This window comes from Agelaius tricolor, unplaced genomic scaffold, assembly GCF_023055355.1.
Source record: "Agelaius tricolor isolate 1412-34295 unplaced genomic scaffold, bAgeTri1.0.p SCAF_6, whole genome shotgun sequence".
Lineage (NCBI taxonomy): Eukaryota > Metazoa > Chordata > Aves > Passeriformes > Icteridae > Agelaius > Agelaius tricolor.
Window position 1 is genome coordinate 18,971,411 of NW_027269266.1, and position 24,317 is coordinate 18,995,727.

At 36.7% G+C, this 24,317-nt stretch overlaps 1 protein-coding gene across 1 annotated transcript in view; it reads left to right on the forward strand.

The window, feature by feature from the left end:
• ITGA8 (integrin subunit alpha 8) overlaps window positions 1-24,317 on the forward strand; it is a 113,226-nt gene that overhangs the window by 51,805 nt on the left and 37,104 nt on the right. Inside the window, exons 17-24 of the mRNA XM_071428920.1 lie at window positions 356-510; window positions 1,656-1,793; window positions 2,248-2,315; window positions 3,285-3,432; window positions 9,988-10,080; window positions 15,694-15,773; window positions 18,829-18,909; window positions 23,736-23,841. Of these exons, the coding sequence (XP_071285021.1) occupies window positions 356-510; window positions 1,656-1,793; window positions 2,248-2,315; window positions 3,285-3,432; window positions 9,988-10,080; window positions 15,694-15,773; window positions 18,829-18,909; window positions 23,736-23,841 (869 nt within the window). The remainder of the gene's footprint in view (window positions 1-355; window positions 511-1,655; window positions 1,794-2,247; window positions 2,316-3,284; window positions 3,433-9,987; window positions 10,081-15,693; window positions 15,774-18,828; window positions 18,910-23,735; window positions 23,842-24,317) is intronic.

Genomic DNA, 24,317 nt, shown 5'->3' on the forward strand with positions numbered 1-24,317 from the left:
TGCAAACCTTTTATTACTCACTTAAGGGATTTTTGTTTCAGTTTAAGTCATTTTCTAAAAAAAACCAAGAATGTACCTTGTTGGAGAATGTTCTGTTTTGGAAAAATAATAAATTAAAGGGGCAGAAGTCCTGTACACATATAATCTGTCAATGAAATTAGAAAGCTTAAATTATACATCCTGCATAATTTGGATCAAAACCTAGTGGGCTTTTAAACAGACAGGCACTTAAAGCATGGATTACTTTTTCTTGGAAGACTTGCTTAGGTTAATTAATTATAATACAGAATGAATTCCTTACTGGACTTTTTTTCCTGTTAAATCAATAACTAATTTATGGATTTGTATCTTTCAGTGCTGAAAGGTGAATTGCAGTTAGATTCATTGAAACAGAAAGGAGCTGTTAAGAGGACCCTCTTCTTTGATTACCATCAGTCACATCACTACTTCTCTATTGTGATAGAAAGACAGAAACAGCTCCATTGCCAGGACTTCCTTGTTTATCTCAGAGTAAGTTGTTTAAAATATTTTGGACTTTCATCGTTGTTTGAGTGGTACCAGGGATTTAAAGATAATAATAAAAAGGAGCCACTGGAAAAGGAAGAGTAATTTCCAAAATTACAGAAATGGGTTACAAGATAGACTTCATCTGTATGTTCAGTATGTGCAGAGCATTCTGCTACCTTGAAAAAATTCCGTATGTAAATCTTTGGCTCATCTTTTGTCAATATAAGTGGAAAAGAAAGATTGATTTTGAAGACTGTAGAATTTCTCTGTGTAAAAATACATTAATTTCACACCGTTCTGGAAATTCTGATCAAATACTGCATCTTCTGATATAGAAATGCAAGATTGCTTTCCATTTTTGGTATTTTTTTTTTTTTAGTATTCACAGTGCAGTAATGAACAAATCATATTAAATATCAATTTAGGTTCAAAAGATTTTAAAGGAGTCTTACCAGAAATATTGGCCTAAAATTCATACAGTTTTAAAAGTATTTTAAAGATATTTTGAAATGTTTTTAGAAAAACTAAAACTATGGAATTGAAGTTGTAAAGGAGAAAGGATCAACAGTTCCTCACTTCCAGGTTCCCTCATGCAATTGAAGTAGATTATTCCAACTCTGATCCAAGAAATGCAGTGGGAGGTGAAATGGGGAAGTTTCAAGCGCTATGTAGGGACATCTGTAGACAATAAAGGTGGTTGAATTTTACCATTGCTAAGTCTTATAAATTCTTGGTTATGGTACAAACCAGCAATATTACCTCCACAAATCCACACATGCCCTACCTCCATTTCAAAAGGAAGGGGGGCAGTAGCTGACAGGAGTTGGTTCTGTGTGTCTCTCTTAAACAGCTTCATTTTAGGCTAATGCTTTGAAAATTTCTGAGTCTACTCAGCTCAGCCAGCTTCTTCCAGATGTGGGGCTGTGGAGGCAATGTGTTCTGGGCATTCCAATTACTGGTGAGTCACTTTGCTTTCCTAAAGACACCACATGCAGCCAGAATTTGGCCAGCATCTGTCAAAGAACCACGTCTTACCTTCAATAAAGACTCCATCTTTACCTTCAGAAGTCTGAATCTGTTGTCTTACTGTACCAACTGAAATAATCATAGTAAACTATTGGTTTTTATTATGTGATTATTACTCACAGGATGAAACAGAATTTAGAGATAAATTATCTCCCATCAATATAAACTTCAATTATAGTTTGGATGAGTCCAGTTTTGAAGATAGTTTGACTGTGAAGCCAATACTGAACTATTACCAGAAAAACTCCCTAGCAGAGCAGGTATGAGTTTTGCATGTCACATTTTCTGTATATAAACATGAAAGCATTTACAAATATTATGTGTGTCATCTTCCTTAAAAGAGAAAGCCAGAAATTGCATGAGAAGGATTTAATGAATACAAAATGTAGATTAAATATAAAACTAGAACCAACAGGCCTTTCAAGTATCTCCAAAACTTTCTTGTTTTGATTGCCTTCTAGAATATGTAAGCCAAGTTAGTGTGGGAAAGGGACTGAAGATTATATTGTTCTGCTAAGGACTTATTTGACCATCTAAATAGTCTCCAACCTCTGACTACCACATGAAAAGGAACTTACAGAGAGAATAAAAAGATTTAATTCAGTAAAGCAGTGCTAGTGGTATTTAAGACAGGTTAGCAATATTTAATGAAGTGATTTGGACTTTAAGGCATGTACTAACTGCATTATATTTTTTTATTTTGCAATGATACAGGCTTACATTCTGGTTGACTGTGGGGAGGACAATTTATGTATTCCTGACTTGCAACTTTCTGCAGTGCCGTAAGTTAAATAAGATACATTATGCTGGATATACAAAGTCCAGACACTGCTAACTGTTGCAACAGAATGATGTAGAACACAGTTCTGTTGTTTACTGTTCTGTTGTTTCTGTTGTTTCTGTTGTAGCTAATCACTCTTACTTGATTTCCAAATTTTAATTTGTGCATCCATTTTAGCTATAAAACCAAGAAATGGAGAAAAATACTTGCAAACCACATTCATGATGTTTAATGGTTATCTTAGAAAATATTGTTTGCAAGTGTTTGTTAGAGTGGCTGTAATTCTGTGAAAACCAAGAGATGATACAAATTGTTGTTCATAGGAAGGTTCAAGTTTTTTATTTCAGTATGTCAGTGACTTTGAACTTGGACACAATTCTCCTGAACTCAGTATACAGTGAAGTAAATCAATCTCAAAATAAAATTTTCAAAACATGGCAACAGTTTCTCCTGTGGAGGGAGAAATATGCCAAGCAGGACGAGTGGGGAATGTCTGAGAGTTACCTGACTCTCATCAGAATCAGTCTGTAGCTGTGAAACAAGGGCACAGTGCCATGGCAGGTCTCAGGAGAATTTCTGTCATTGTTTGTATTACAATGGACATGAGGAGAAACTACCACCTTTGTGTCCTCCAGAATACAATGCTCATGAGACCCCTGTGGCAAGTGGTTCCTCCACTAAATACTTCTTGATGTTTAGAAAGTAGTTAGGCTCTGACATTCTTTACCAGTTGCTTTCAAGTTTTGTGATAGTCCATCTTGGCCACAGTCTTGTTTTCTCTTAACCTCTTTTCTACCCAGGTCCTGGTATACTTTTTCATGCGGTCATTTTTATAGAAAATGTTTTATTTTGTGTTCACAGAGTGTTTTCCAGAACAGATGCTCTGAGAGCAAAATGTCCTTCTGCTTTATTCATATATAAATCCTAATTGTGCATGTTTTAACTCCTGACAAGTATATGTTCTATACAGGGATACAGATCAGCTAATAATTGGAGAAGAAAACTGTGTCATGCTCATAATAAATCCAAGGAATGATGGGGAAGGAGCCTATGAAGCTGAGCTACATATAAAGATTCCACCTGAAGCAGATTACACTGGGGTCGAACGCAACAACAAGGTAAAGGAAAATCAAGATGTTAGTGATACCAAAGGAGACAACTGAGAGCAAGGATAACCTACATAGGCTGTACCAGCTGAAACCAGCACATAAAGAGGTCCTTTTTCACATAAAGAGGAAGGGAGATTCCATCAACTCTCAGTTGTCCTTGCTTGCACAGCCCCGGGTAAAGATAAGCCAGGCCTCCAAAAGATGGGAAGGACAGGACCATTCTGTTCAGAGCCAGCTCAGGTTCATTCCCATTAACCCAGCTCCTTCCCACTAACTTCTTTATAATGCTACACAAATGCTGTCACATTTCTTCTAGGTATAGAGGTATTCACATAATTCAGATTTTGAACCAGTAAAAAATACAGTAGCAGAAAGTAGTAGTGTCAAATTCCCTTAGTGCTTCGAAGCTGGGATCCCATGGTACCAACTCCAAGCCAGAGTTAATGAGCCCTGCTGACCCCCAGACACTTGGACACTGCTGTCTCTTCTCACACCACACCAGTGTTTTACCACTATTAAGGGTGTCCCAGTCTCCAGTATCCTGAATAGTTGGACATTACTGCAGTATAAACTTGACAAAGTTACTTTCCCTTGTTGTCAATTCTTTCATGTTATGAATGGACCAAAAATGCAATTAAAATGTAAAATGTGCCAGTGTTCACAGAAGGATTAATGTTGACTGAAGTCCTGCTGAGCTGTACTGAACATTCAGTGTTTTTCCTTTTTGGGTCTGTTTGTTTTTTTAAGAGCAAAGATGAAACCCTATCCTGCAAACAAGTAGAGTGTTCATGTATTCTCTGTTGGACAGCAAGTCTGAATTGCCTCATCTGCACATGTATCTCCCAGGCTGTTGCAACATGAGCCTGCTTTTTTCTGTTAGTGCCTGGAATGTGCAAAAGGGCCTCAAGGGTGAGAGTGGGAGAAAGCAAGTTAATTTCCTTTCTGAAGGCAAATGTTTTTAAGGAAGTTGAATTAACTTACAAGGTATTTCCTTATTCTCCTTCTGTCAGTGACTTTATTAGTGGGCTTCTAACCTAGTTTGAAAAAAATTCCAAGAAGTAATGCTATCATCAAAGATGATAGAAATTCTCTGCAACCTCACATCTCAGAAATATATCTTAAAGACACCAGCCTTTTCCTACTGCCTGTTCCTTTTGTTCTCCTAGGAAAGCCACTGCTTTTTTTGGACTGTTATCTACAAAACTAAAGTTCTCTTTAACATGCTACAAATAGTTACCTTTTTTCTTCATTCCTCTTTAGAAATCTTTTGCTGTTCTTTTGGATGTTACCAAGGTGTCAGAGGAGGCACTAATTCCAAACCCCAAGCATGTATTAGCACATATCTATTATTTGAAGGACCTGGGGGTGGGAGTAGACAAGAGGCTGGACATGAGTTGTCAAGGTGCACTCCCAGCCCAGAAAGTCAAATGTGTCCTGGGCTGCATCAGCCTTCCAGTATCTGAAGGGAGACTAAAAGAAAGACACAGAGAGACTTCTTACACTGCAGTGTTCTTCTTCACTCTGGAGGCTATGTTTCTTGACTAAAAATGATTAATGCTGCAGAATTTATCTGACCAGCATCACAAAAGCTAATTTGTGCAGTCTAAAGATGTGACAAAGGGTCAACCGTGGTAGAATTCCTTCCATAATTTAGTGTCTTTGTTTTTGCACTGATCATCTTTTTGTGGTGGTTAAGTACAAAATAGGAAAATTAAAACCAGATACTAAGAAAATTTCTTGGCTGTGAGGGTGGTGAGGCACTGGAACAGGTTGTCCAGGCAAGCTACAGATGCCCCATCCCTTGAAATGTTTAAGGCCTGGTTGGATGGAGCAGCCTGGTCTAGTGAAAAGTGACCTGTTCACAACAGGTGGTGGAACTAGAGGATTGTTAAGGTCCCTTCCAATCCAAACCATTCTCTGGTCTGGACCAGAGAGAAATCATTCAGAGCTTTTTACCATTTTAGGAAAATTTTCATTTTTTAGTGCTAACACAATAGACTCATGGAGGAAGAAAGGAAAGATCCTGGTGCTTTGGAAGAATAAAGAGAAGCTAGAGTGGGTTGAGAAGGAGTTTTAAAGTTAGAATACTTTTTCTTTTGAAGACAAAATTTTAAAAACCCAGGAAACACAATACAACTACTTCATTGTTTTCAGATTTTGGGGAAGATAAAAATGCCTTTCTGACAAATTCAATTCTGAATCCTAGTAGATAGAAAACTGCCTTCCTTTTCGCTACATTTACTTACACACATAAGCTCACTCACACACATAATTTATTTCATATTTTTTGCTTTTTATACTTCATTCAAAAAGATATCATCATGTTCTTTTGGAGAAGGATCAAAGGATTAGTCCTACTTGCTACATCATTTTTAGTGTCTTTCTTTCTGCATTTCAAGGACTATTTTCACAAGGATTACAAATGGCACTGAAAGTAAGTTTATTCTTCCTATTGTTTTTAAATGGTAAATGTATATTTCTTTAAACTATGTTTTTTGCAATATTATGGTTCCATTAAGTAAACTAAAATGTTAAATTCTATGTTCATTTGGGAAAAAATTTATATCATATATTTCTTCTAAAATTTTCTAAATGTAAGTTCTTCTGTTACCAAGCCCAAACTTTTAGGGGTCATATTGTCAATGAGTATAAGTGAGTACAAATGAGAGGGATTCAATTCATTCAACTTACAGGGCTTTGGGCACTTTGAATGGACAAGATAACAGAAGAAATTATCACACTGGATGCAGTAAACATTGAAGCATATGGAAAAAGGGTCTGCAGGCACTTTTTGAGGCGTGGAGTAGAGGTGAAAATGACAGTTTTCATGTCAGTTGCAGTGGAGTCAGGATTCCAGTTCTTATTTTTATGTTTGTGTTGTATCCTGACAATGGAGCATCTGTGACTGCTCCTGAAATATACCTAATTTAATGCAAACCTATTTCAGCAGACAGGTAGATTTATGGTAGAGCCTATTGCAATCATGTTCTTAAAGCTCTGCCTCTAGGTTGTATTTCCTCTTGGCTGCATTCATGTTTACAGTCCTCTGTGTAGCTGTGTTTCTCCAAACTGCAGAATTCCTGGTATTAAGGCAGAGATAAGATTCTCCTCAGAGCCAACAAATCAGGCAGAATAAGACAAGAATAAATAAAAAATGGAATTTGATACATTTCTGATGAAACTGAAATATCTGACAGTATTCTTAGAGGATATTTGTCTATTGTGGGGCTATTCTGGATTCAGTCTAGCTAATAAAGAAATACGCATTAAATGCTTAATAGAGAAACACCTTAAGTGTCTCTTGTCCAGTCCTGCTTTTTTTTCTTTATTTCATGTTAACAATGTATTGTGTTATTCTATATCATTTGAATTACACTTAGAAGCTGATGAAGTCAAAAACTTCACTTAAAAATCACTTGTCTTCTACCTCCTCCCTTCAGCTTTATGCAGTATAGTGTTTGACCTGCCTCAGTTGGCATTATCTTCTTATCTCAGACCTGATCCTGTAGAATATTGCACACTGCAACTGAATATTGCAGACTGCAACTGAATAAAAGATGAACAACATTTTGCAGAAATTTGATCATATGCAAGTGGAGAGGCAAGTGAATACAAGTGATTTTAAAGTCTGAGATCAGGGACATGATTTTGGAGCTTCATTGATTTCTGCAGATGCTGCCACTTCCTTCAGTCAAAAGCTGAGGATTGAAATAGAATTACTTTAAATGAAATCAAGTGTGTTTTTCACCAGTTGTATTGTGGAAAAACTTAGAAGGTCCAGAAACCAGGTAAATGAGAAAATTACCAGAGCTTCAGTAGTTCCTGGAAACCCATTGGCTTGCAGTAACTGTTGATATGCAGTGGGTGTGAATTTACTGAAATTAGCTGCAATGAGGAAAGTATAACCACTTTGTAGTATTAGATACATATATTTCCAGCAGTAGGTCCAGAGACAATATATACTGCTGTATGGTACATTCTTACACCACAACAGTCCCTAACATGACTGTGTGTTTGAACCCCCAGCCATTGCCTCAATACTGTGCAGTAATCCTTTGCTCTGTGATAGAGCTGCCCACATTGAACAGCTCAATCCTGCCTTCCTAGCAAAAGCTGGGACCCAAATTCTTATGCAATAATTAGTAAATCAGGCAAATACAAAGTATTAACAGATATTTGTACACACCAAGAACATTACGTATTTTGGCAGAACTGCCTCTGCTCGGGCTGGAAACTGCAGAGTGCTGAAGATCACATCCAGACAGGTATTGCAGTGGATAAGCTCTGAGCCATTTCCCCCATGCCCTTCTGAACTAAAGCATGGCAGTCTTAAAATGAGAAAAAGACCTGGAACATTCTTGTCTTATATGAAAATTCTTAGACTAGGTACATTGTGGCTGGCTAGACATGATTTGATCTTGGTGAAGGCAAAGACTACTCTTCATGCATCAACTAGATACATAAATATACATCAACTAGAAGATCCCCTAATCAACTAATTAAATCAACTAATCCATCCCCTTTTCCTCAGAAAATAAAATTGGAAGGTGATAGTAAAGGAAAGAGGAAGTTTTTTACTTGCCAGCTTGTTGTGTTTTAACTGTTGTGGCATCAATTAGTAATTCATCACTACAACCACAAAAGAGTTTCAAGTTTGTAGGCTGCCTGGATTACTTAAAGCATCCAATCACTTTCTAGTTAAAATGCGCCCTGGGAGCACATGTGATAATTGTTGGGGTTTTACTTCTCCTCAAGACTGCCAAAAAACCTGTGTGTTGCTAAAATGTCAGGTAGAAGGGCTTTGTGGCAAACTCTTCATCTGGCTGAGTTACACGTGAATGTAATTACACTGACAACAGTGGGTGTACAAGTCTCAGCTCTTGCTAGCTTCCTGCCTGGTTTTAATTTTCCTATTTAGTACTTAACCACCTCAAAACTATGATCAGTGCAAAAACAAAGACACTAAATCTCATTATGGAAGGAATTCTACCACGGTTGACTCTTTGTCACATCTTTAGACTGCACAAATTAGCTTTTGTGATGCTGGTCAGATAAATTCTGCAGCATTAGTCATTTTTAGTCAAGAAACATAGCCTCCAGAGTGAAGAAGAACTCCTTGAAAAACTCCTATGTTTTCTCAGCCTTTGAGGGACAAAAAAAATATGTGATGAGGGTGGATTTACTTTGTGTCAGTCTATAATATAGCATCTTTAAAGAAACTGCCAAGTATCTAATACAAATGAGTATATATATCTATCTTTTAGACTTCAATTTCAACTCCTCTCCCCAACAAAAACAAAACTATAAACCCACACATCAAGATCAAATGGACAATTTTCCAGACACATTTGATTCCGACTGTGTTAACACCCTCTTTTCTCCCATGCCTTGCTTCCCACCTCTAATTAACCAGCTGGAGAGAATGTAAAAATGCTTCCCTCCCAACCCTAGAGAGGCTTGGGAAGGCTGTTAGTGCACTGGACATGCTGTGTAACAAACTTTTGTTTCCTCCTAGCAAACTGTAAAAATGTCAGCGTACAATGAGGTGTGTGCTGAGGGCATGCTTCACATGGGCTCTGTTAAGGACATGCCCTGTCTTTTCTTTTAATCTCAGGAAGTTACAGGGACAGCACATCCATGCTGGCTTTTACAGATAGGGCAAATTGGTACAGAGATTTCCCAGGTCTTTTTATATAGAGAGCATGAGCTCATTCACACTGCTTCATCTGTGAGAATCACAAATGAGCAGAAAGGTAATGCAGCTTGCTGCATCCTGCTTTCACAAAGCTGGTTCACTTCTGCACATACATGGAAATGCCTTCATTTACTGAAGATGTCAGAGAGGAAAACAGAAAAAAAACCCCAACACATTTTATTGCAACCCCCTCCATTTTATTGCTTTGCTTTATTCTGTATCTCCTAGCTTGCACTGTTTTATAGCTGTATCTCTTTTGTAGAGTTTGTTTTGTTTACAGATGATATTACTAGTGATAAGGATTGCTATAAACAACAAAGACCTTTATATCTGATGATGTGAAAGTCTATCTCCTTTGTTGCTAATTTAGAAACACACATAACAGGTTATGTTTTTGCTGAAGTATTTAACATTCTTAGTATTTTACCACAGATTGGAAAACAAAGATCTAGAATTGATCCATACTCCAGTTTTGCCAATGTCAGAAATTCATTATAGAGATTTCTTGTGATGGATAACACTGTAATTACTGTGAGACCTATTCCTCTCACTTAGTTTTGTCTACTCTTTGTCTCTCTGTTGAGTCATTATGGCTATAGGAATGATTCACAGCAACAAAGCAGTATGGTAAAACTAGACATAGAGTGATCTCATCCTGGTTCTTAAGGTACTGGGAAACTATCCTGTTTGTTTTTCCCTGGCATCGGTTTTCCCCCGTTGTCTGACAATAACCAACTAAATGTTTTGATAGTGCTCTGAGCAGGTGTCTGAAATCAAAAGAAAGGTCACAGTCAAAAAGGCATCACTTTCCCAACTGGATCCATTTCACTGTGATCTCTGACCTCTATATTGGTGTCCTTTTGTTGCAGGCCCTGCGTGTGTTGAGCTGTGATTACAAGATGGAAAACGAAACTAGAATGGTGGTTTGTGATCTTGGGAACCCCATGGTGGCTGGCGCAAACGTAAGGGAAAACCAGATGCATTTACTGATCTTTATCTGATTGAATTTTAAAGGGGAACAAATGGAAATTTATACAATTACCAGAATGTGTCCAAATAAGCACCACATAAACCAAATTATTTACCTGGACAAGAAATTGTTGGTGAAATAAGAGGCAGAACTGTGGTTTTGAAAAAGTAACAATTTGTTTTTCTAAAAGATTAATTATGCTAGAACTCAAAGAAAGTGAGAGCAACTCAATTTATCACTATCATTCCATTAGAAGTTGCAATAGTATAGTAAGAATTCCAATCTATAATGTGATCAGTTTATTTCTCCCTTTTAGTATCCTCTCTACTTAAAACATAAAGATATATGTATAGTAAATGACAACTTTGTCAGCCTGATTCTCATCTTGAGTGCATACAGGTTGTATGGCCAGTTTATATCACAATTTATATCAAGGTAAGTATCTTTGGAATAAACTTTTGCTTTAAAGTTATTATTTTAATTCTAAAGATTTCCTGAAAAAGTAAAAGTATCATCTTAAAAAGTAAAAGTAATTGAAAACATTTCTGAGGAATGGAATTTTCAAAATGGGATTATGAGATGCAATGACAGCCTCTCATAAATCCTACTACATATTAGATGGAATGATGGTAGCCTTGTTTTTGGACAAAAGCAAAACTGTATAATAAGTGATGACAAACACTAGAGAAAGATAAAAAATAGGTTTGGAGATAAAAAATTCCACAATTGTCACTCTTTGTCCCTATGTCATGACAAAACAACCCAGGAAATCCCAGAAGTGTTAAATACAGAAATTTTCAGCTATGGATGCTCTTGCAGAGGAATTTAGTGTTTCTCATAAATTCAAAAGTTCTACAAATATCTAACTAAAAGAAAATAATCCAAATATTGATACTTAAATAAAAACCGTCCTAATAAAAACAAAGCAATAGACAGCATAAACATTTATCAGGAATAAATAACAGCTTTTAATTGAAAATTACTACTGTTTGAATTTCATATTGGACCTATGGCTTTGCAAAGAAACAAAAGCAAATTTCTTTAGTATTTTCAAAATACCTGCTAAATTAAGGTTTATCTTATGGAAGATCAGTATTTCAAGCTTCAGCCTCTCTGTAGAGGGGGCTTTCCTGGCCTCTTTCAATCTTGAAGCAGTTCATGCCTGACTCTTGATAGAAGAATCAAATGGGTCATATCATTGGAGATTGGGATTAGAATAAGTTTCTTTGGATCTTTGGGGTAGCCTGAGATCAGCCATACAACTTTAGAAAGAGTGAGGGCAGGAGTCTCATAGAGTCACCTGCTTGCATGGCCACAGGCAGTCACAGAGATTCTCTGGGACTACAGGGAGGTGGAAACCATTGAAAATTAATTAAGCTCCAGGTGATTGACCTCCTGGGAAGAGGAATCTTCCTGGTGAGGATCCTTCTACATTGAATTACTTTGAACTAAAAGTCTGAAGCGATTACTATAAACATTTTCTGGGAAGTACATAGAGAAGAAGGCCAAAAGATTTTGTAGGTTTTGTTTTGTTCTACTTAATGAAAATCCTAAAAGTAAAAGTAATTGAAAACATTTCTGAGGGGTGGAATTTTCATACTGGGATGATGGGATGCAATGATGGGCCAAAGCATGAGACAATTTCCAATTCAAGGCAAATAATTTCTTGTACTGAGAAGACAGCAATTTTATTTATCTGCTTAGTAATTTCCTAGTTAGTGTCAAGGCAGAAGCAACTTCTCAAGATACAGACAGAGGTGGACAAGAATATTGTGGGTGATTGGGATGCAGTGGAATGGGGCAGGATAGCATAAAACCCCTTGGGCTGGAAGAGAAAAGGAAGACCAAACAAAAGAGACACCAACTTTTATGCCAAGAAGGAAAGGAAATCTTTGCAGTTTGCATATTGTCATAAGCATAAGCAATGGAAAGGTCTGAGTGTAGAGGTGTTAGACTACAGACCCTAATACTCCCCACTTTGAATCCAAAGCCCTATTTCCACATCATCCTTCACCCAAAATGCTAGCACTAGCAGTGTGAAGCCTGCAGGAATGCCATTTGGTGGCCACTAAAACATTACTAATCTCACTTGTCTCTTTATGAATTTTCACAGCATAACTAATGCTTCTTCTCTTCAGAATCAACTCTAGGATTGCTCTAAGTTCCATTACCAGATATTACTAAGCAAACTACTTCATAAAGAGAGAAGTAGCAGAATAAAATAGCAGGGTTCATAACATATTCAAGGGTTTTCTACTTTAGAACAAAATAATCCATTCCTTTAAAATTGAGGCGTACAAAAGTGGAGCATTGCAAAGCCAGATGGCAACATTGTTTGATTAGAGTAAGTGAAATCTTAAATCCTAAATTTATCTTTGAAGCCAGCTCTCCTGGAAGCTCAGTAAAGGTGAAAGGACTTGTGTTTTTTCAGTCCAAACATATTTGTGATGGCAAATGTACTTCCAAAAGCAAAATACCAGCCCTTTGTACAAATTGCATAAATCTCAAAAGGTTGCTCTGATCCATTTCCAGTTTTGCAAAACAATTCTGCTCTGGCAGGAGATCAGTTATTCTCAAAATACTCAGTCAGAAAGGGACTCTTTGTGGAAATTGTGAGTGGGAAGGAAGGGTTAGGTCAAAATTGAACATTCCTAAAACTCCTTTACTATTGAGTCACCTTAATGACTTGCCAGCACCCTGAAATCCTAGAATTCTTGAGCTCTTGAAGATCAACTTCTGAGTATGAGGGTTATGTTGGGATTTTGTGATATAATCTATGGGATATTACTGCAGCAGACTACAGGGTTGTCTGACACCTCACATCTTCAAAATGAATTATGTCATCTGTGTCCTTAAAATTGTTTACTGGCCACAAAAAATATTTCATCTTTTCAGTAATATCTTTGAAGTTTAAAAAAAAAAAAGGTAAAAGAGTAAAAATGAAGATAAAAAGATTGTTAAGGAAAATCTCAATGCCAGAATGCAAGCTAAATGTCTGACAACATCTCACTGGCAAAGATTGCTCAATATACTTATTTATGACACTGAACTGGATCAGACTGACAAGTTTCCTAATACCTGTTCAGTGGCATTAGCAAGTGAGAAAATTCTAGTAGAAAAATCTGGAAGTTTATAGAAATTAATAGAAATAAGGTTAGAAGACTGGAAGCTTGGAAGATCTTGGCTATTTCTTGTTTTGTACCAAATTGATTCTTCAAGAGCACCATGTTTTATCTTTCTTTAGAACTGTAAGACACTTCATAAAAAGCTACACCTCTGTCTCCCAGCATACTCCTAAATTCTGTCAAACATAATAGCTTAAAACTTATTAGTAATAGCAGAAATGTCATGTATTTCAAAGATACATGATGTTACAAACATGGAAATAATGCAATCTCAATTAAACTTACTTCACTTTGAAAATTTTAAGTAAAAATAAACTATTCTGATAAAATTTCTGTGCTACTAAATAAGGATGTTGAATAATTGCTAAGTTATATGTTCAAGCAAGTTAATCTCCTTTGGCCTCAGCAAGGGCATGTGAGCATCCTTGCCCCATTATTAGTAGCAATATCAAGGCTTACATGACATAAACAAAGTCATATGATTATACAAAGACAACATCTGCAACTTATTAGAGTTGTACAGTAGGAGTGTGTTTCACTATTAAATGGGGGATGAAGCCTCAGGAGTGTAATACATCATCAGAACTGCAGCTCATGGCTGCTCTGTCTGATGAAAACTTTATCTTTGGTTCATCAAATGTTTTTTCTGCTATAAGTGGAAACAAATTTATTTATACTGGTTAGTAAACACAGGAAGAGAAATGGTGAGTTTAATATCTGGAAATTTTTGTCTAAAAGACAAAAGTCATTATATTTTTAAAGGTGAATGGAATATCAATACAGTTGCTAATATCATCTACAAAAAGTGAGCTTAAAATTAAAAAGAGCTTACATCTTTATTCCAAGTCAGCTATTCAACTTTTGAGCAATTTAATGAGCACTATCTTTTCATCTGAAAGATTTTGCTTCAAAAAAGAGAGATCTACTGTAACTATGAAATTAAGATCATCAGAATTCAAAGATTTGAACTCACCATTCAATTTATGATGACAGTATTGTTCAGCTTGAGTCAGCTGAAAGTAGTTGAAACATGTTAGGTAAGTTTTGTTCTGGTGATGGATTGTGTTGCACCACTGCAAATTAAGAAATAGGAGAATTGAATGAAAACAAATGGTGGGAAAAAGGGATTGCTTAAACATATGAAATGACATTCACAGAGGAAAATTCCTCATCTTCTAATGATGTTGAATTTAAGTCCCTACATTGGGTTGTCCTGTCCTGTTGTTAACAAGGTTTCCTGAAATATTCTGAGGAAATTATGCCAAGCAGACAACCTTTTTTTCTTCCTTCCCGCCCCCCAGTCTAGTCAGACATTGGCAGAAATGAGGGAATGATGTCCTAATTTCCTGATGCCTTTTGATGAATTTCTCACAAAGATTGTTTGTCCACATGGAGAATATGTGTTACCATCCTTTTGTAAGAAATGCAACTACAATGTGCATGTTATCCTGAAAAAAATTCTGCCATTAGGCCAGATCAGATGGAAGGTAGAGGGGGAGTGAGGAGTTGTAGGAATTGAAAAATTCACATTTTGAAAATTACCAGATTTAAAACATGCAGTTGAAATAATTAAAAACAATAATTTAAACATTTCAGTAGAATTTAATTAATTGAACACTGAGGACATTTGGCATCTTCTGCTACTCACCTGCCACTTACACACTGGGGCTGTGAATGTGTCCAACGAGAGGCTTTCAGACACCCCACCACAGGCTATTGTATATTCCTTCTCTAGTGAGCCCTTCTCTCTTCTGAATAAACTTGGTCTGCTTATCCATGCTCTTCTTGCAAAGCAAATGGAAATTGTCAAAAGGTGGAAGCCAGGTCTGCTTAAACACAAAGCAGCACCAGTGGAAGCACTTACCTCCTTCGGTTTTGGGACCTGTGTGTTTTACACCCTCCTCTGGTCACTCACTCCAAGTTGTAGCAAATTGAACTGAAAATATAACCTTGAAGCTGTATTCCTCTTAACAGAACCACAATGGAAAAAAAAAATCAACTAGAAGTAAATTAAACTGCTGCTAATTTAGCCTCGGGTGCTGAGTCAGCCCCACAACACCTGAAGCAGGCAGTGCAGAGCTGCCAGGTTCAGAGACAGTGCAGGGAGCCCTGCAGACCTGGACAGGGGCATGGATGGGTGGAGGCAGGGATCAGAGCTGCCAGACAACTGCTATTTGCTTTTGGCTTGGCTTGGCAAAGCAAAGACTGTCTGGATGAAGAGGGGCCTACTGCTGTGTTCTTGGGAGAGTGCTTCTCTATTCCTCTGATCTTTCCTCTCTCCAGCCAAGTTTTCCATCTGGTGACATACAGAGGCAGGAGGGTATTTTTTCCTGAGAACAACTAGATGATGTTATTCCATACTAATTTTGAAAAGCAGCAGTATCCAGTATAAGTCTGTGAAATGCAATGTTGAACAGTACTGCTTTATTGATCTGGAGATCAACTGTTTCTAGTAACCTGTTGTTTTGTTTCTTTCTCAGTTCTCCGCAGGCATTCGATTTTCTGTTCAGCATTTTGAAAATGCAGATTTCAGCATCAATTTTGAGCTGCAAATAAAAAGGTTAGATATTTTATCAAGAGCATGGTTATTTAAATTATTATTCCTTTTGGCATATGAAGTTTATTATATAATAAGGTCCCTTTTGAGTATAGGTAATTATTACAGGGGCTTTCCAATGGTAGTTTATGTCAGGAGGATTTTTGAGGTTGGAACCTCATTAACTATTAGGAGAATCAGTCCTATTTCTTTAAAATTCAAGTTATTCAGGTATTTCTTTAAAATTCAGGTTAACTGATTTTTTTAAAGCATCTTCTGCAGATTTGCCCAATTTGAACTTTATACTTCAGAATTAATAAAGGGTAATCACTTTGTAACAAAGGTGAATATGCACAAACATATCAAGCTCTGAATTAAACCAGACATGCTTCTTCTTCACAAAAATTTAGAAAATAAAAGGAAAGCAGTTAAAATCTGCTCAGCAGATTTACTGGCATGGAGAGCACTGTTTCAGTTTGATGCAGGTGAACCTTTGTAATTTTTCCATTTGATTCCTCCTCATTTGTGGGCCTCACATATACTCTATATACTGTAGAATCTTGTGTATTATGCTGAGCAGTACTTCTTCCACAAAGACAAAAAAGCACAGAGTGGGCTGGGTTAGGATAACGGCAAAAACAAACCTGGGACTTTTTCAGTAGGTGGAATGGCTTCTGCTCCATCTGTCCTCATCAAATACTCACTGGAGTTCTGTATGGGGCCCTCTCTGCCCCACACACAGAGACTTAATTGCTAATGTCTGGCCTTTAATGAGGGCCTTGATCATGTTCATTATGGTAAATAACTGAGACATTTGAAATGTTTAAGTCACGTCTCCATAATGTAACCCTTGAAGGGAAAGGACGTGCAGAAACTCAGGAAGGGCACAGCAATGGCACAGAAGTCCATTAAGCACTTGGTCAGGCATCAGCCCTCCCCTGGAATCTGGGTGGGGACCATGCAAACCTGGACATGAGCTCCTCTGGAGAGAGGCACAACATTTACCTTGTAGGCCCCCTGTCCATGCCACTATTTATTTCCAAATGCAAGCAATAGTTTTAAATGATTATCCAAGGCTCATGTCACCACTGTTTTCATGCTGTGAATCTGGGGAGGTCCAAAGCCTTTTGGGTAGTTAAATCTGTCTAGGTAATAAGAGTTGAATGTAGGTAACAGTTTTTAAAAAGTGACAAGAATTTCCTAAGGAATAAGTCTGAACTTCTGAAGACTACAACATCTTATGCTTCCTCCATGAGTGTAACTTACTAAAATGTAAAGGAAGGAAATGTGTTGGGCTACAAACTCGTATGAAAATGTTGAAGAGCACACAGCTATTTAAAAAACAACAAAAAAGGAAAGAGTAAAGATAAAAATTTCTTGCTTAGGGAATGTACCCTACAGTTAAAACTCACTGCTTTGTACGTTCATTCACAAGCAGCAGGACAGTTTGTGTATTTCTATGTTCTTGGTGAACAGATAAAGCAATCCTAAAAGAAAAAGGGAGCAGAACTCCATGAAGCAAACAGAGGAAATTGCCTAGATGGAGGCAAGAACACATCTGAATTTGAGTCCTACTTTCATTTATTGAAAGGAGAGGACTTTCATTCACTTCAAAACATCAAGTGAAAGAACAGTATTTTGGTTTGCAAAACTGAAGTTCATTACTTATAAGAAACAAGCCAGAGGCTGAGTAGTGTCTTGAAATCTGACTCCTTTTCTGATGTGGATGTTGCTATGCAATTATGTACCTCTTAGAGAGAGAGATGTCTTGGCACTACAAACTATTTTCTTCTCTAAAAAATGCCATAAAGCATGAACAAGGTTTGAATACCTTGTAATGTATGATCAAAATCTGTATTCTAACTCTATGGAAAGTAGGACAAATAAGCAAATTGGAGAAAGGTTTGAATACCTTGTTATGTATGATCAAAATCTGTATTTTAACTCTATGGAAAGTAGAATAAGCAAATTGGAGAGCAGCTTATTCTAACAAAATAGTGGTATAATAATTTTTACACTTTAAACAATTTTTTGTACATTTATATTCAAAACAATGGCTATAGAGGATTACCTAAAACTTCAAATAATGTTTGATGGAAATCTGCATTAGTTTACAAACAAATTAGAGCTGCTTCTAATTTCAGCAATCTGTAACCAGAAAGCGTGGATCAAAGCTCTTTATTCCTCAGGAGTCAGTCACTGGAAATGCTGACCTCCTCTGAATGTTTCCAATTGACTGATGGTACCCAGATGTGATACCAGCAAACTGGGACAGCAATAGAAACTTGGTGTTCATGGAGCAAGGAAGACCACACTTGACTGAAAAAAAAAAAAATCCAAATTTAGTGTTGTTAATCTCATAATTAAATAAATTCTAAGTGTAATTACTTCACTATCTTCATGAATTTGAACCTGCAAACCTTTCTTTATAGGAATGGGCTATAATCACAGGAGTAGCCTTTTGAAGTAAGAGAAACCATGTTTATTACTAAGGATTTACAATCAGAAAAGACAATAAGATGAGTGAGAGCTATAGATTTTAAACATGGAGATCTGCTTTCACTAGTAAGTGGTTTTAAAAATGTAAACACTCTGGATAGGGGAGTGAAGCAAACAAGAAAATGAAAGAAACAGTCGATCTTGCTTCTTTTTCCCCAAGGACTCAGTCATGCTAAAGTCACAGGTTTGGAGAATCATAAAAATAAATTTTATTCTAACAAAGCTTGTCTTGTTCATTAACACTGCCTTCCTTCGGCGTATGAAACAAAGTTCTATTCTATTAAGATACTTTTATCTATACAGATAGCCAAGTTGTACAAGATATTCTGAGCCAGATAAATTTGTAACATCTTATTCGTCATCACAGGATTCTTTAAAGGAAGCTTGAGTTGAAGATATTATTAAATATGTGATGAGCTCAAATAATATCCAACTTAAATACCAGTGTCCTACAAGACTGAAGAGTGCCAGTAGGAATCCCATTTTGTAATATGCCCAGTGGACCTTCTGTGTTGAGTGATAGGATAATCTAGAGTTCTGATATAAAACCTTTGTTAATATTTGTACATATTTTTTCCAGTTCTAACAAGATAAATCCCACCAGCAACTTAGTGAACCTCCATATCAACATCAGTGCTGTGGCTCAAGTACAGATCAGAGGGTAAGTATGCAACTATTTCAACTCATTGTGAGAAATACTTTTTTACAGAACCTTTCTGCATATGATAATCCCATGCAGTGAATCTTTTGGCATATTATAAACCCAAATGCCTTATCCATCTAGGACACCTGGCTCTCACCCCTGCAAGCCTTGCAGGATGGAGCTACTACAAACTTATTGACTGTGCAAAGACAGCAACCTAAAGAATCTCACATTGTAGTAACACCAGTCAGAGCCAACATTTTATTTGGGCATTCAAATTGTGCATGGATGTTACTAATATAAAATGCCTGCTCATACATGTAGGTCTTCTTGGGCAACCACTTGGATGCCTAATGCTGAATACCAAACAGAATCTACTGCTTTTATGGCTGGAAATGTGAAACACATTATGGCAAGACATGTAGTAATAGAGAGCAGAGTGAGGCCTTTGGAGAAAGGATGAGTAAGAAATGAGTAATGATAAACTGTTCACTAACACAAAATATACCAAAATTAAACAAGCACAGGATATGATCAAAGATGATAATTTCTATCTCTGTTTTCATATACAGCTTAGTTTTGGAAATTAAAAAATGCAATTAGGTGATAATTGCCAGCTAAACACGAGCCAGCACTGTGCCTTTGTGGCCAAGGAGGCCAATGGCATCCTGGCTTGTACCAGACATGGTGTGGCCAGCAGGCATTGATCAACCCTCTGTTCTTGGCACTGGTGAGGCCAAACCTCAAATACTGGCATCATTTTTGCACCCCTCTCCACCAAAAGGGCATTGAGGTACTGGAGCAAAGAGGAACAAAGCTGATGAAGAGCCTGGAGCAGCTGAGGGAGCTGGAGGTGTTCAGCCTGGAGAAAAGGAGGCTCAGGAAGACCTTACTGCTCTCTACAAATAACTGGAAGGAGGTTGTAGTGTGGTGGGAATCAGTCTCCTCTCCCAGATAACAAGTGACAGGACAAGATGAATGGCCTCTAGTGGCAGCAGGGGAGGTTCAGTTTAGATATTAGGAAAATCTTCTTCACAGAAGGAGTTGTCAAGCACTGGAAGAGGTTCCTCATGGAAGTGGTACAATCACTATCCTGGGAGATACTGAAAGATGTGTAGGTCTGGCACTGAGGGACATGATTTAATGGGGAACTTGACAGCACTAGTTTTATGGTTGCACTCCACAATCCTTAAGGTTTTTTCCAACCTAAATGCTTCTAAGATTTTTATAAAAATATTAGAGTGCCCTTTAAAATCTTGGAACTTGTCTCCTATTCTGGCATCCTGGAGGAAGTCAGGAGGATGTCCAGGATATTAGATTTCCTACATCTCCTCTTATGAAAATACAGCTCAAAAAAAAACTTTAACCATTATCAGATCTACAAGGGTTGAACAGGAGCTACAAGGCCCAGATTCACTTCCACAGTCAGGCCATGAGGCTTGGCTGATGCAAGAAGGGTAGATGTCTCTTATGTGATGCACCTCAAGGGACTGCCTTAGATGTAGACAAATATAAATGTATTTATTTATGGATTTTTTAATTTATAAAAATGTATTTATTCTTGTCACTTCTGAGACAACATGACTACCTAGTGCTAGCAATAAGTAAAATAATTTTGCAGATCACAGAGAACATGTTTTCTGTTTTAATATTCAATCTATCGGCTCTAATCTGGTCTAATATTCAGTCTAAATCTGAGAGATTTTAAAAGGATTTTTTCATCATATTTTGTAAGTGTATTCCAGATTAAGAAGACCCTAAAACTAGTCAGGTGGAAAAAAAAGCTGGCAGTCAAAGACTGTGTGGATATATATCAATAATTTTATTTCTGAAAAGGAACACTTGAAATACAACATGTTTAATAAGAACAGAAGTGAGAATATAATTTCATTCTCTGTAGCTAGTGGTAAGAAGCTGAGATGAGCTGGATGGAAAGAGAGGTGAAGAATACAAAAGCTGTAATACAGAAGTAGAGGCTGAGGAGAAAAGAATCAAAGGTGTAAGTTAATGTGCTACAGATGTGTGAGAAAGTGTTGGGAGCCAGCAGCTGCAGGATGTTGCCATGGGTGAGCACCCAGGCTGAGGACAGGCTGGAGTTTCAGACTGGACCAGTTGTGATTACATACACAGGACTTCACAGTAAGGGTTGCTTCCAGTGCTGTGGATTTCTTTTTTTTTTTTTTTTTTGTGAAGTCTCTCCTCACTTTAATAAAAAAGTCTTACAAACTTTTTATTTTTTTATTCTTTGCAGACTCTTTTGAAACTTTGCTTCCATCATGCTTTTTCAGTGCCATAGAGTGTTCCTTTTAATGAAACTTTCTATAACTGTAAATTGATAAACCAAAAAATTGATAGACCAAAAAATGACCACAAAATGCTCAGTTCTTACGAGCTTGGTGATAAGTGGAAAAAGTTGCTTGAATTGCTGCCTGCAGTTCTAGGAAACAGGTTATTAAATACAGAGGAATTCCTTAATTGAATGACTTCCAGTTTCTTTCCTCTTAAGTATTTTAGTTTCCTTATTAGCTATAGCATTCCCAAATGCTGTGTTGAGAGATTTTGCTAATTACTCAGAGATGCTAAAACATGCAGTTCCAAGGGAATTGCTCACTATTTCCTAGATAAAAGTAAAAGAGAGACTATGTCCACATTTGGACTGGAAAATATCTTGCATTAGTTTCTTTACTTTTCTTCCGAGAATTGGACAGAGTGGAACTGAATGCATTTTACTGAGGAAAAACAAGTATTTATGAAACTGTGCATATGCATACATGCAGATATACTTGCACAGTGGAACCATGCTAATACTTCTTCTGTGAGAAAGGAAGAAATCTTCTTCAACAGCCTTTTTAAGAGAAAATTAACGTAACTCCTTAGATAGCTCAGTAAGCAGTTGCTTTGACAACTAAGATTTGATTATTCTGCTTACCTTTCTTTGTCTATAAAAATGTAGGAAGTAATTTGGATTAAGAGGATTTGTATCTGGCAGAATTTTTATTGTATAACCCCATATCAGCCTTTTCTGTGCACCATACTTTGGTTACCATATTTTTCAGTACTTTTGTTTCATGATAATTGTCACCTAAAAGTCTAGGAAAAATCCTTGTCTAATAAATCATTCAAATGTTAAAAACATTCTCAATTAAATGCAAAATAAAATAGCAAAAAGTGTGAATTTATTTTTCTTTGACCCAATTTTGCTACTTTTGTGTCAATAGTGGAAGTCCTCAAAATAACTGTAAATTCTGTTAATATAAATGTTCTTATATACACTACAATAATTTTAATTTAATGTCTAAATTTATACTTTACATTTTGTATTTCCATGGATAAGAATACTTCCCTGGCAGTGCAAGAGAAAACACTGAGTTTTCAAGCCTCATGTCTTCTTCTTTTTGTCTCTGCACAGTTTCTGATTTGCAGTTTTTTGTGGTAGATAAAGGATCTGTGTATGTGTCTTGGCTTTTGTAACAACACTCTGAAGTTCCTATTCTCCAACAGCAATCAATAATTAAAATTCATATTGGAAACAAGATGATTTGTGAAACCGAGGCTAAGTACCTAATCAGAAATTACTTTTTAATTAATATGTTGAGTTTCTTTTATTATTAGGTTTGGCTTGTGAATTTATATTCTGGCATAGTTGTTAGTCCAAACTGCTGGGAATTTGAAGTCCGAGGAAGTATTAAGAGTTAAGATACTCTGGAATACACCAAATTTCACCAAGAGTTATACTTCAGCTGGATGGCATTAAGCTGTTCTTCTCTGGGATTTCCTACTGCTTTGAGAAGCTGTATACTGTAGAAAATTTTCATTCATTGTATATGACATAAGAGCTGTAATCAAGAACAGTTTGTTCCTTCCAATAGTATTTTTTCAGCATTTGCAACAAAACTATCCAATCTTTTCTTCAAGGGGCAATCTGCAGCAGGGCCACTGCAAAGTGATTAACATCAGTGCCTAGAAGTCTATTATGGTATTCAAATTTTACACTCTAAAAAAATTAATTATTGTTTTCTAACAGTTTTCTGATAGCAAAACTCCAGCTTTGGCAGAACCAACACTGAAATTTTACGGATTTTCTTTCAGCTAAAGACTCCATAAATCAGCAAAACTGAGTGAGAGTTGACCCTGGCAAAGAAAGGGTAACACCATTTCCTTGTACCACCAAGGGCTACATGCAGTACTTGTAGGTGACAGATGTCTGTGCCAGAACTGACCTATCATGCTAAAAGAAATTCTTGGGATCTGATTTCCCAATTTCTGAACACCTGAGTGAGATTTAGTTGGCATCTGAATGGAACTGGTAAAATGAAATTCCAATTTTTATGAGAAATAAAATGTCTGTGATTCAAATAAAAATGTTAAGAGAAGACTACTTTCTTAAGGTCAGATAGAGAAGAAAAGGAAAAATTAAAAAGCAGCTGGAAAGTTGTCAAAGCATAAGTCACTGTTTTCTTTGTTTATGTTTTATTTATGTGTTGCAACTTGCAACAATATTCCAGGGAATGCTTTAACTGCCACTTTGTTTGCAAAGCAGTTGGAAAGCCTGGAGCACTGTTTTAGAGTCCAGTCCTGAATTCTGTTTTTCAGTACACCAATTTCCATTATGACTTTATGGAAGTCACAATATCTCTGTTTCCCATGTAAGATGTTATGGAGACATTGTAGCATTCACCTCACCTAATTCTAATTAATGTGCCCAAATAACCAGCCTTTGAGGGCTCAGGTTTTTATAGTGGTCATCATTTTGTTCTAAAACTAATGCAATCAGTCACTGGTAACAGTTACTGTTTTAACCTGTTTTATACAGTTACTGTTTTATACTGTTTTGTATATTACAGAGTGTCTCACCCCCCAACAATTATTTTGCCACTTCACAACTGGGAACCCAAAGATGAACCTACAAAAGAAGAAGAAGTTGGTCCTTTAGTAGAACACATCTATGAGGTAAAAATTATGTATGTTTCCACAGGACCTCACGCTGCCCCCACTGAATTCCTGATGAATTTGGTTTATTGTCTTTATCTGTAGCTACATAAAGCCGCAGATGTAAATACTCTGACTTAGCACATGACCCAAATTTAATCTGGGAATTCACAACCCCGTTATTTGTTCATATGAGTGGAGGGGATATTAGTTTATGCTAGGAGTCTGTCTTAGATATTTAAGGGATTTATAAACATTTTGGGTGTTTGACAAGATTTAAAAACAGTGCTTAAAAGTTCCTTATAATCAATGTCAAGTATCTTCTCATTAGAAACTGTACATGCTGTGCACTTGAAAAAATGTTTTCTTTGACATTTAGCTAACTGAAAAATATAATGTAGACATACATGTAAAATACTCTGTTGAAAACAACTCTTAATGTTTGAAGTACAGATATTTTTACCTTGTAGTTCATTGGTTTTTTCCTATGGATGATT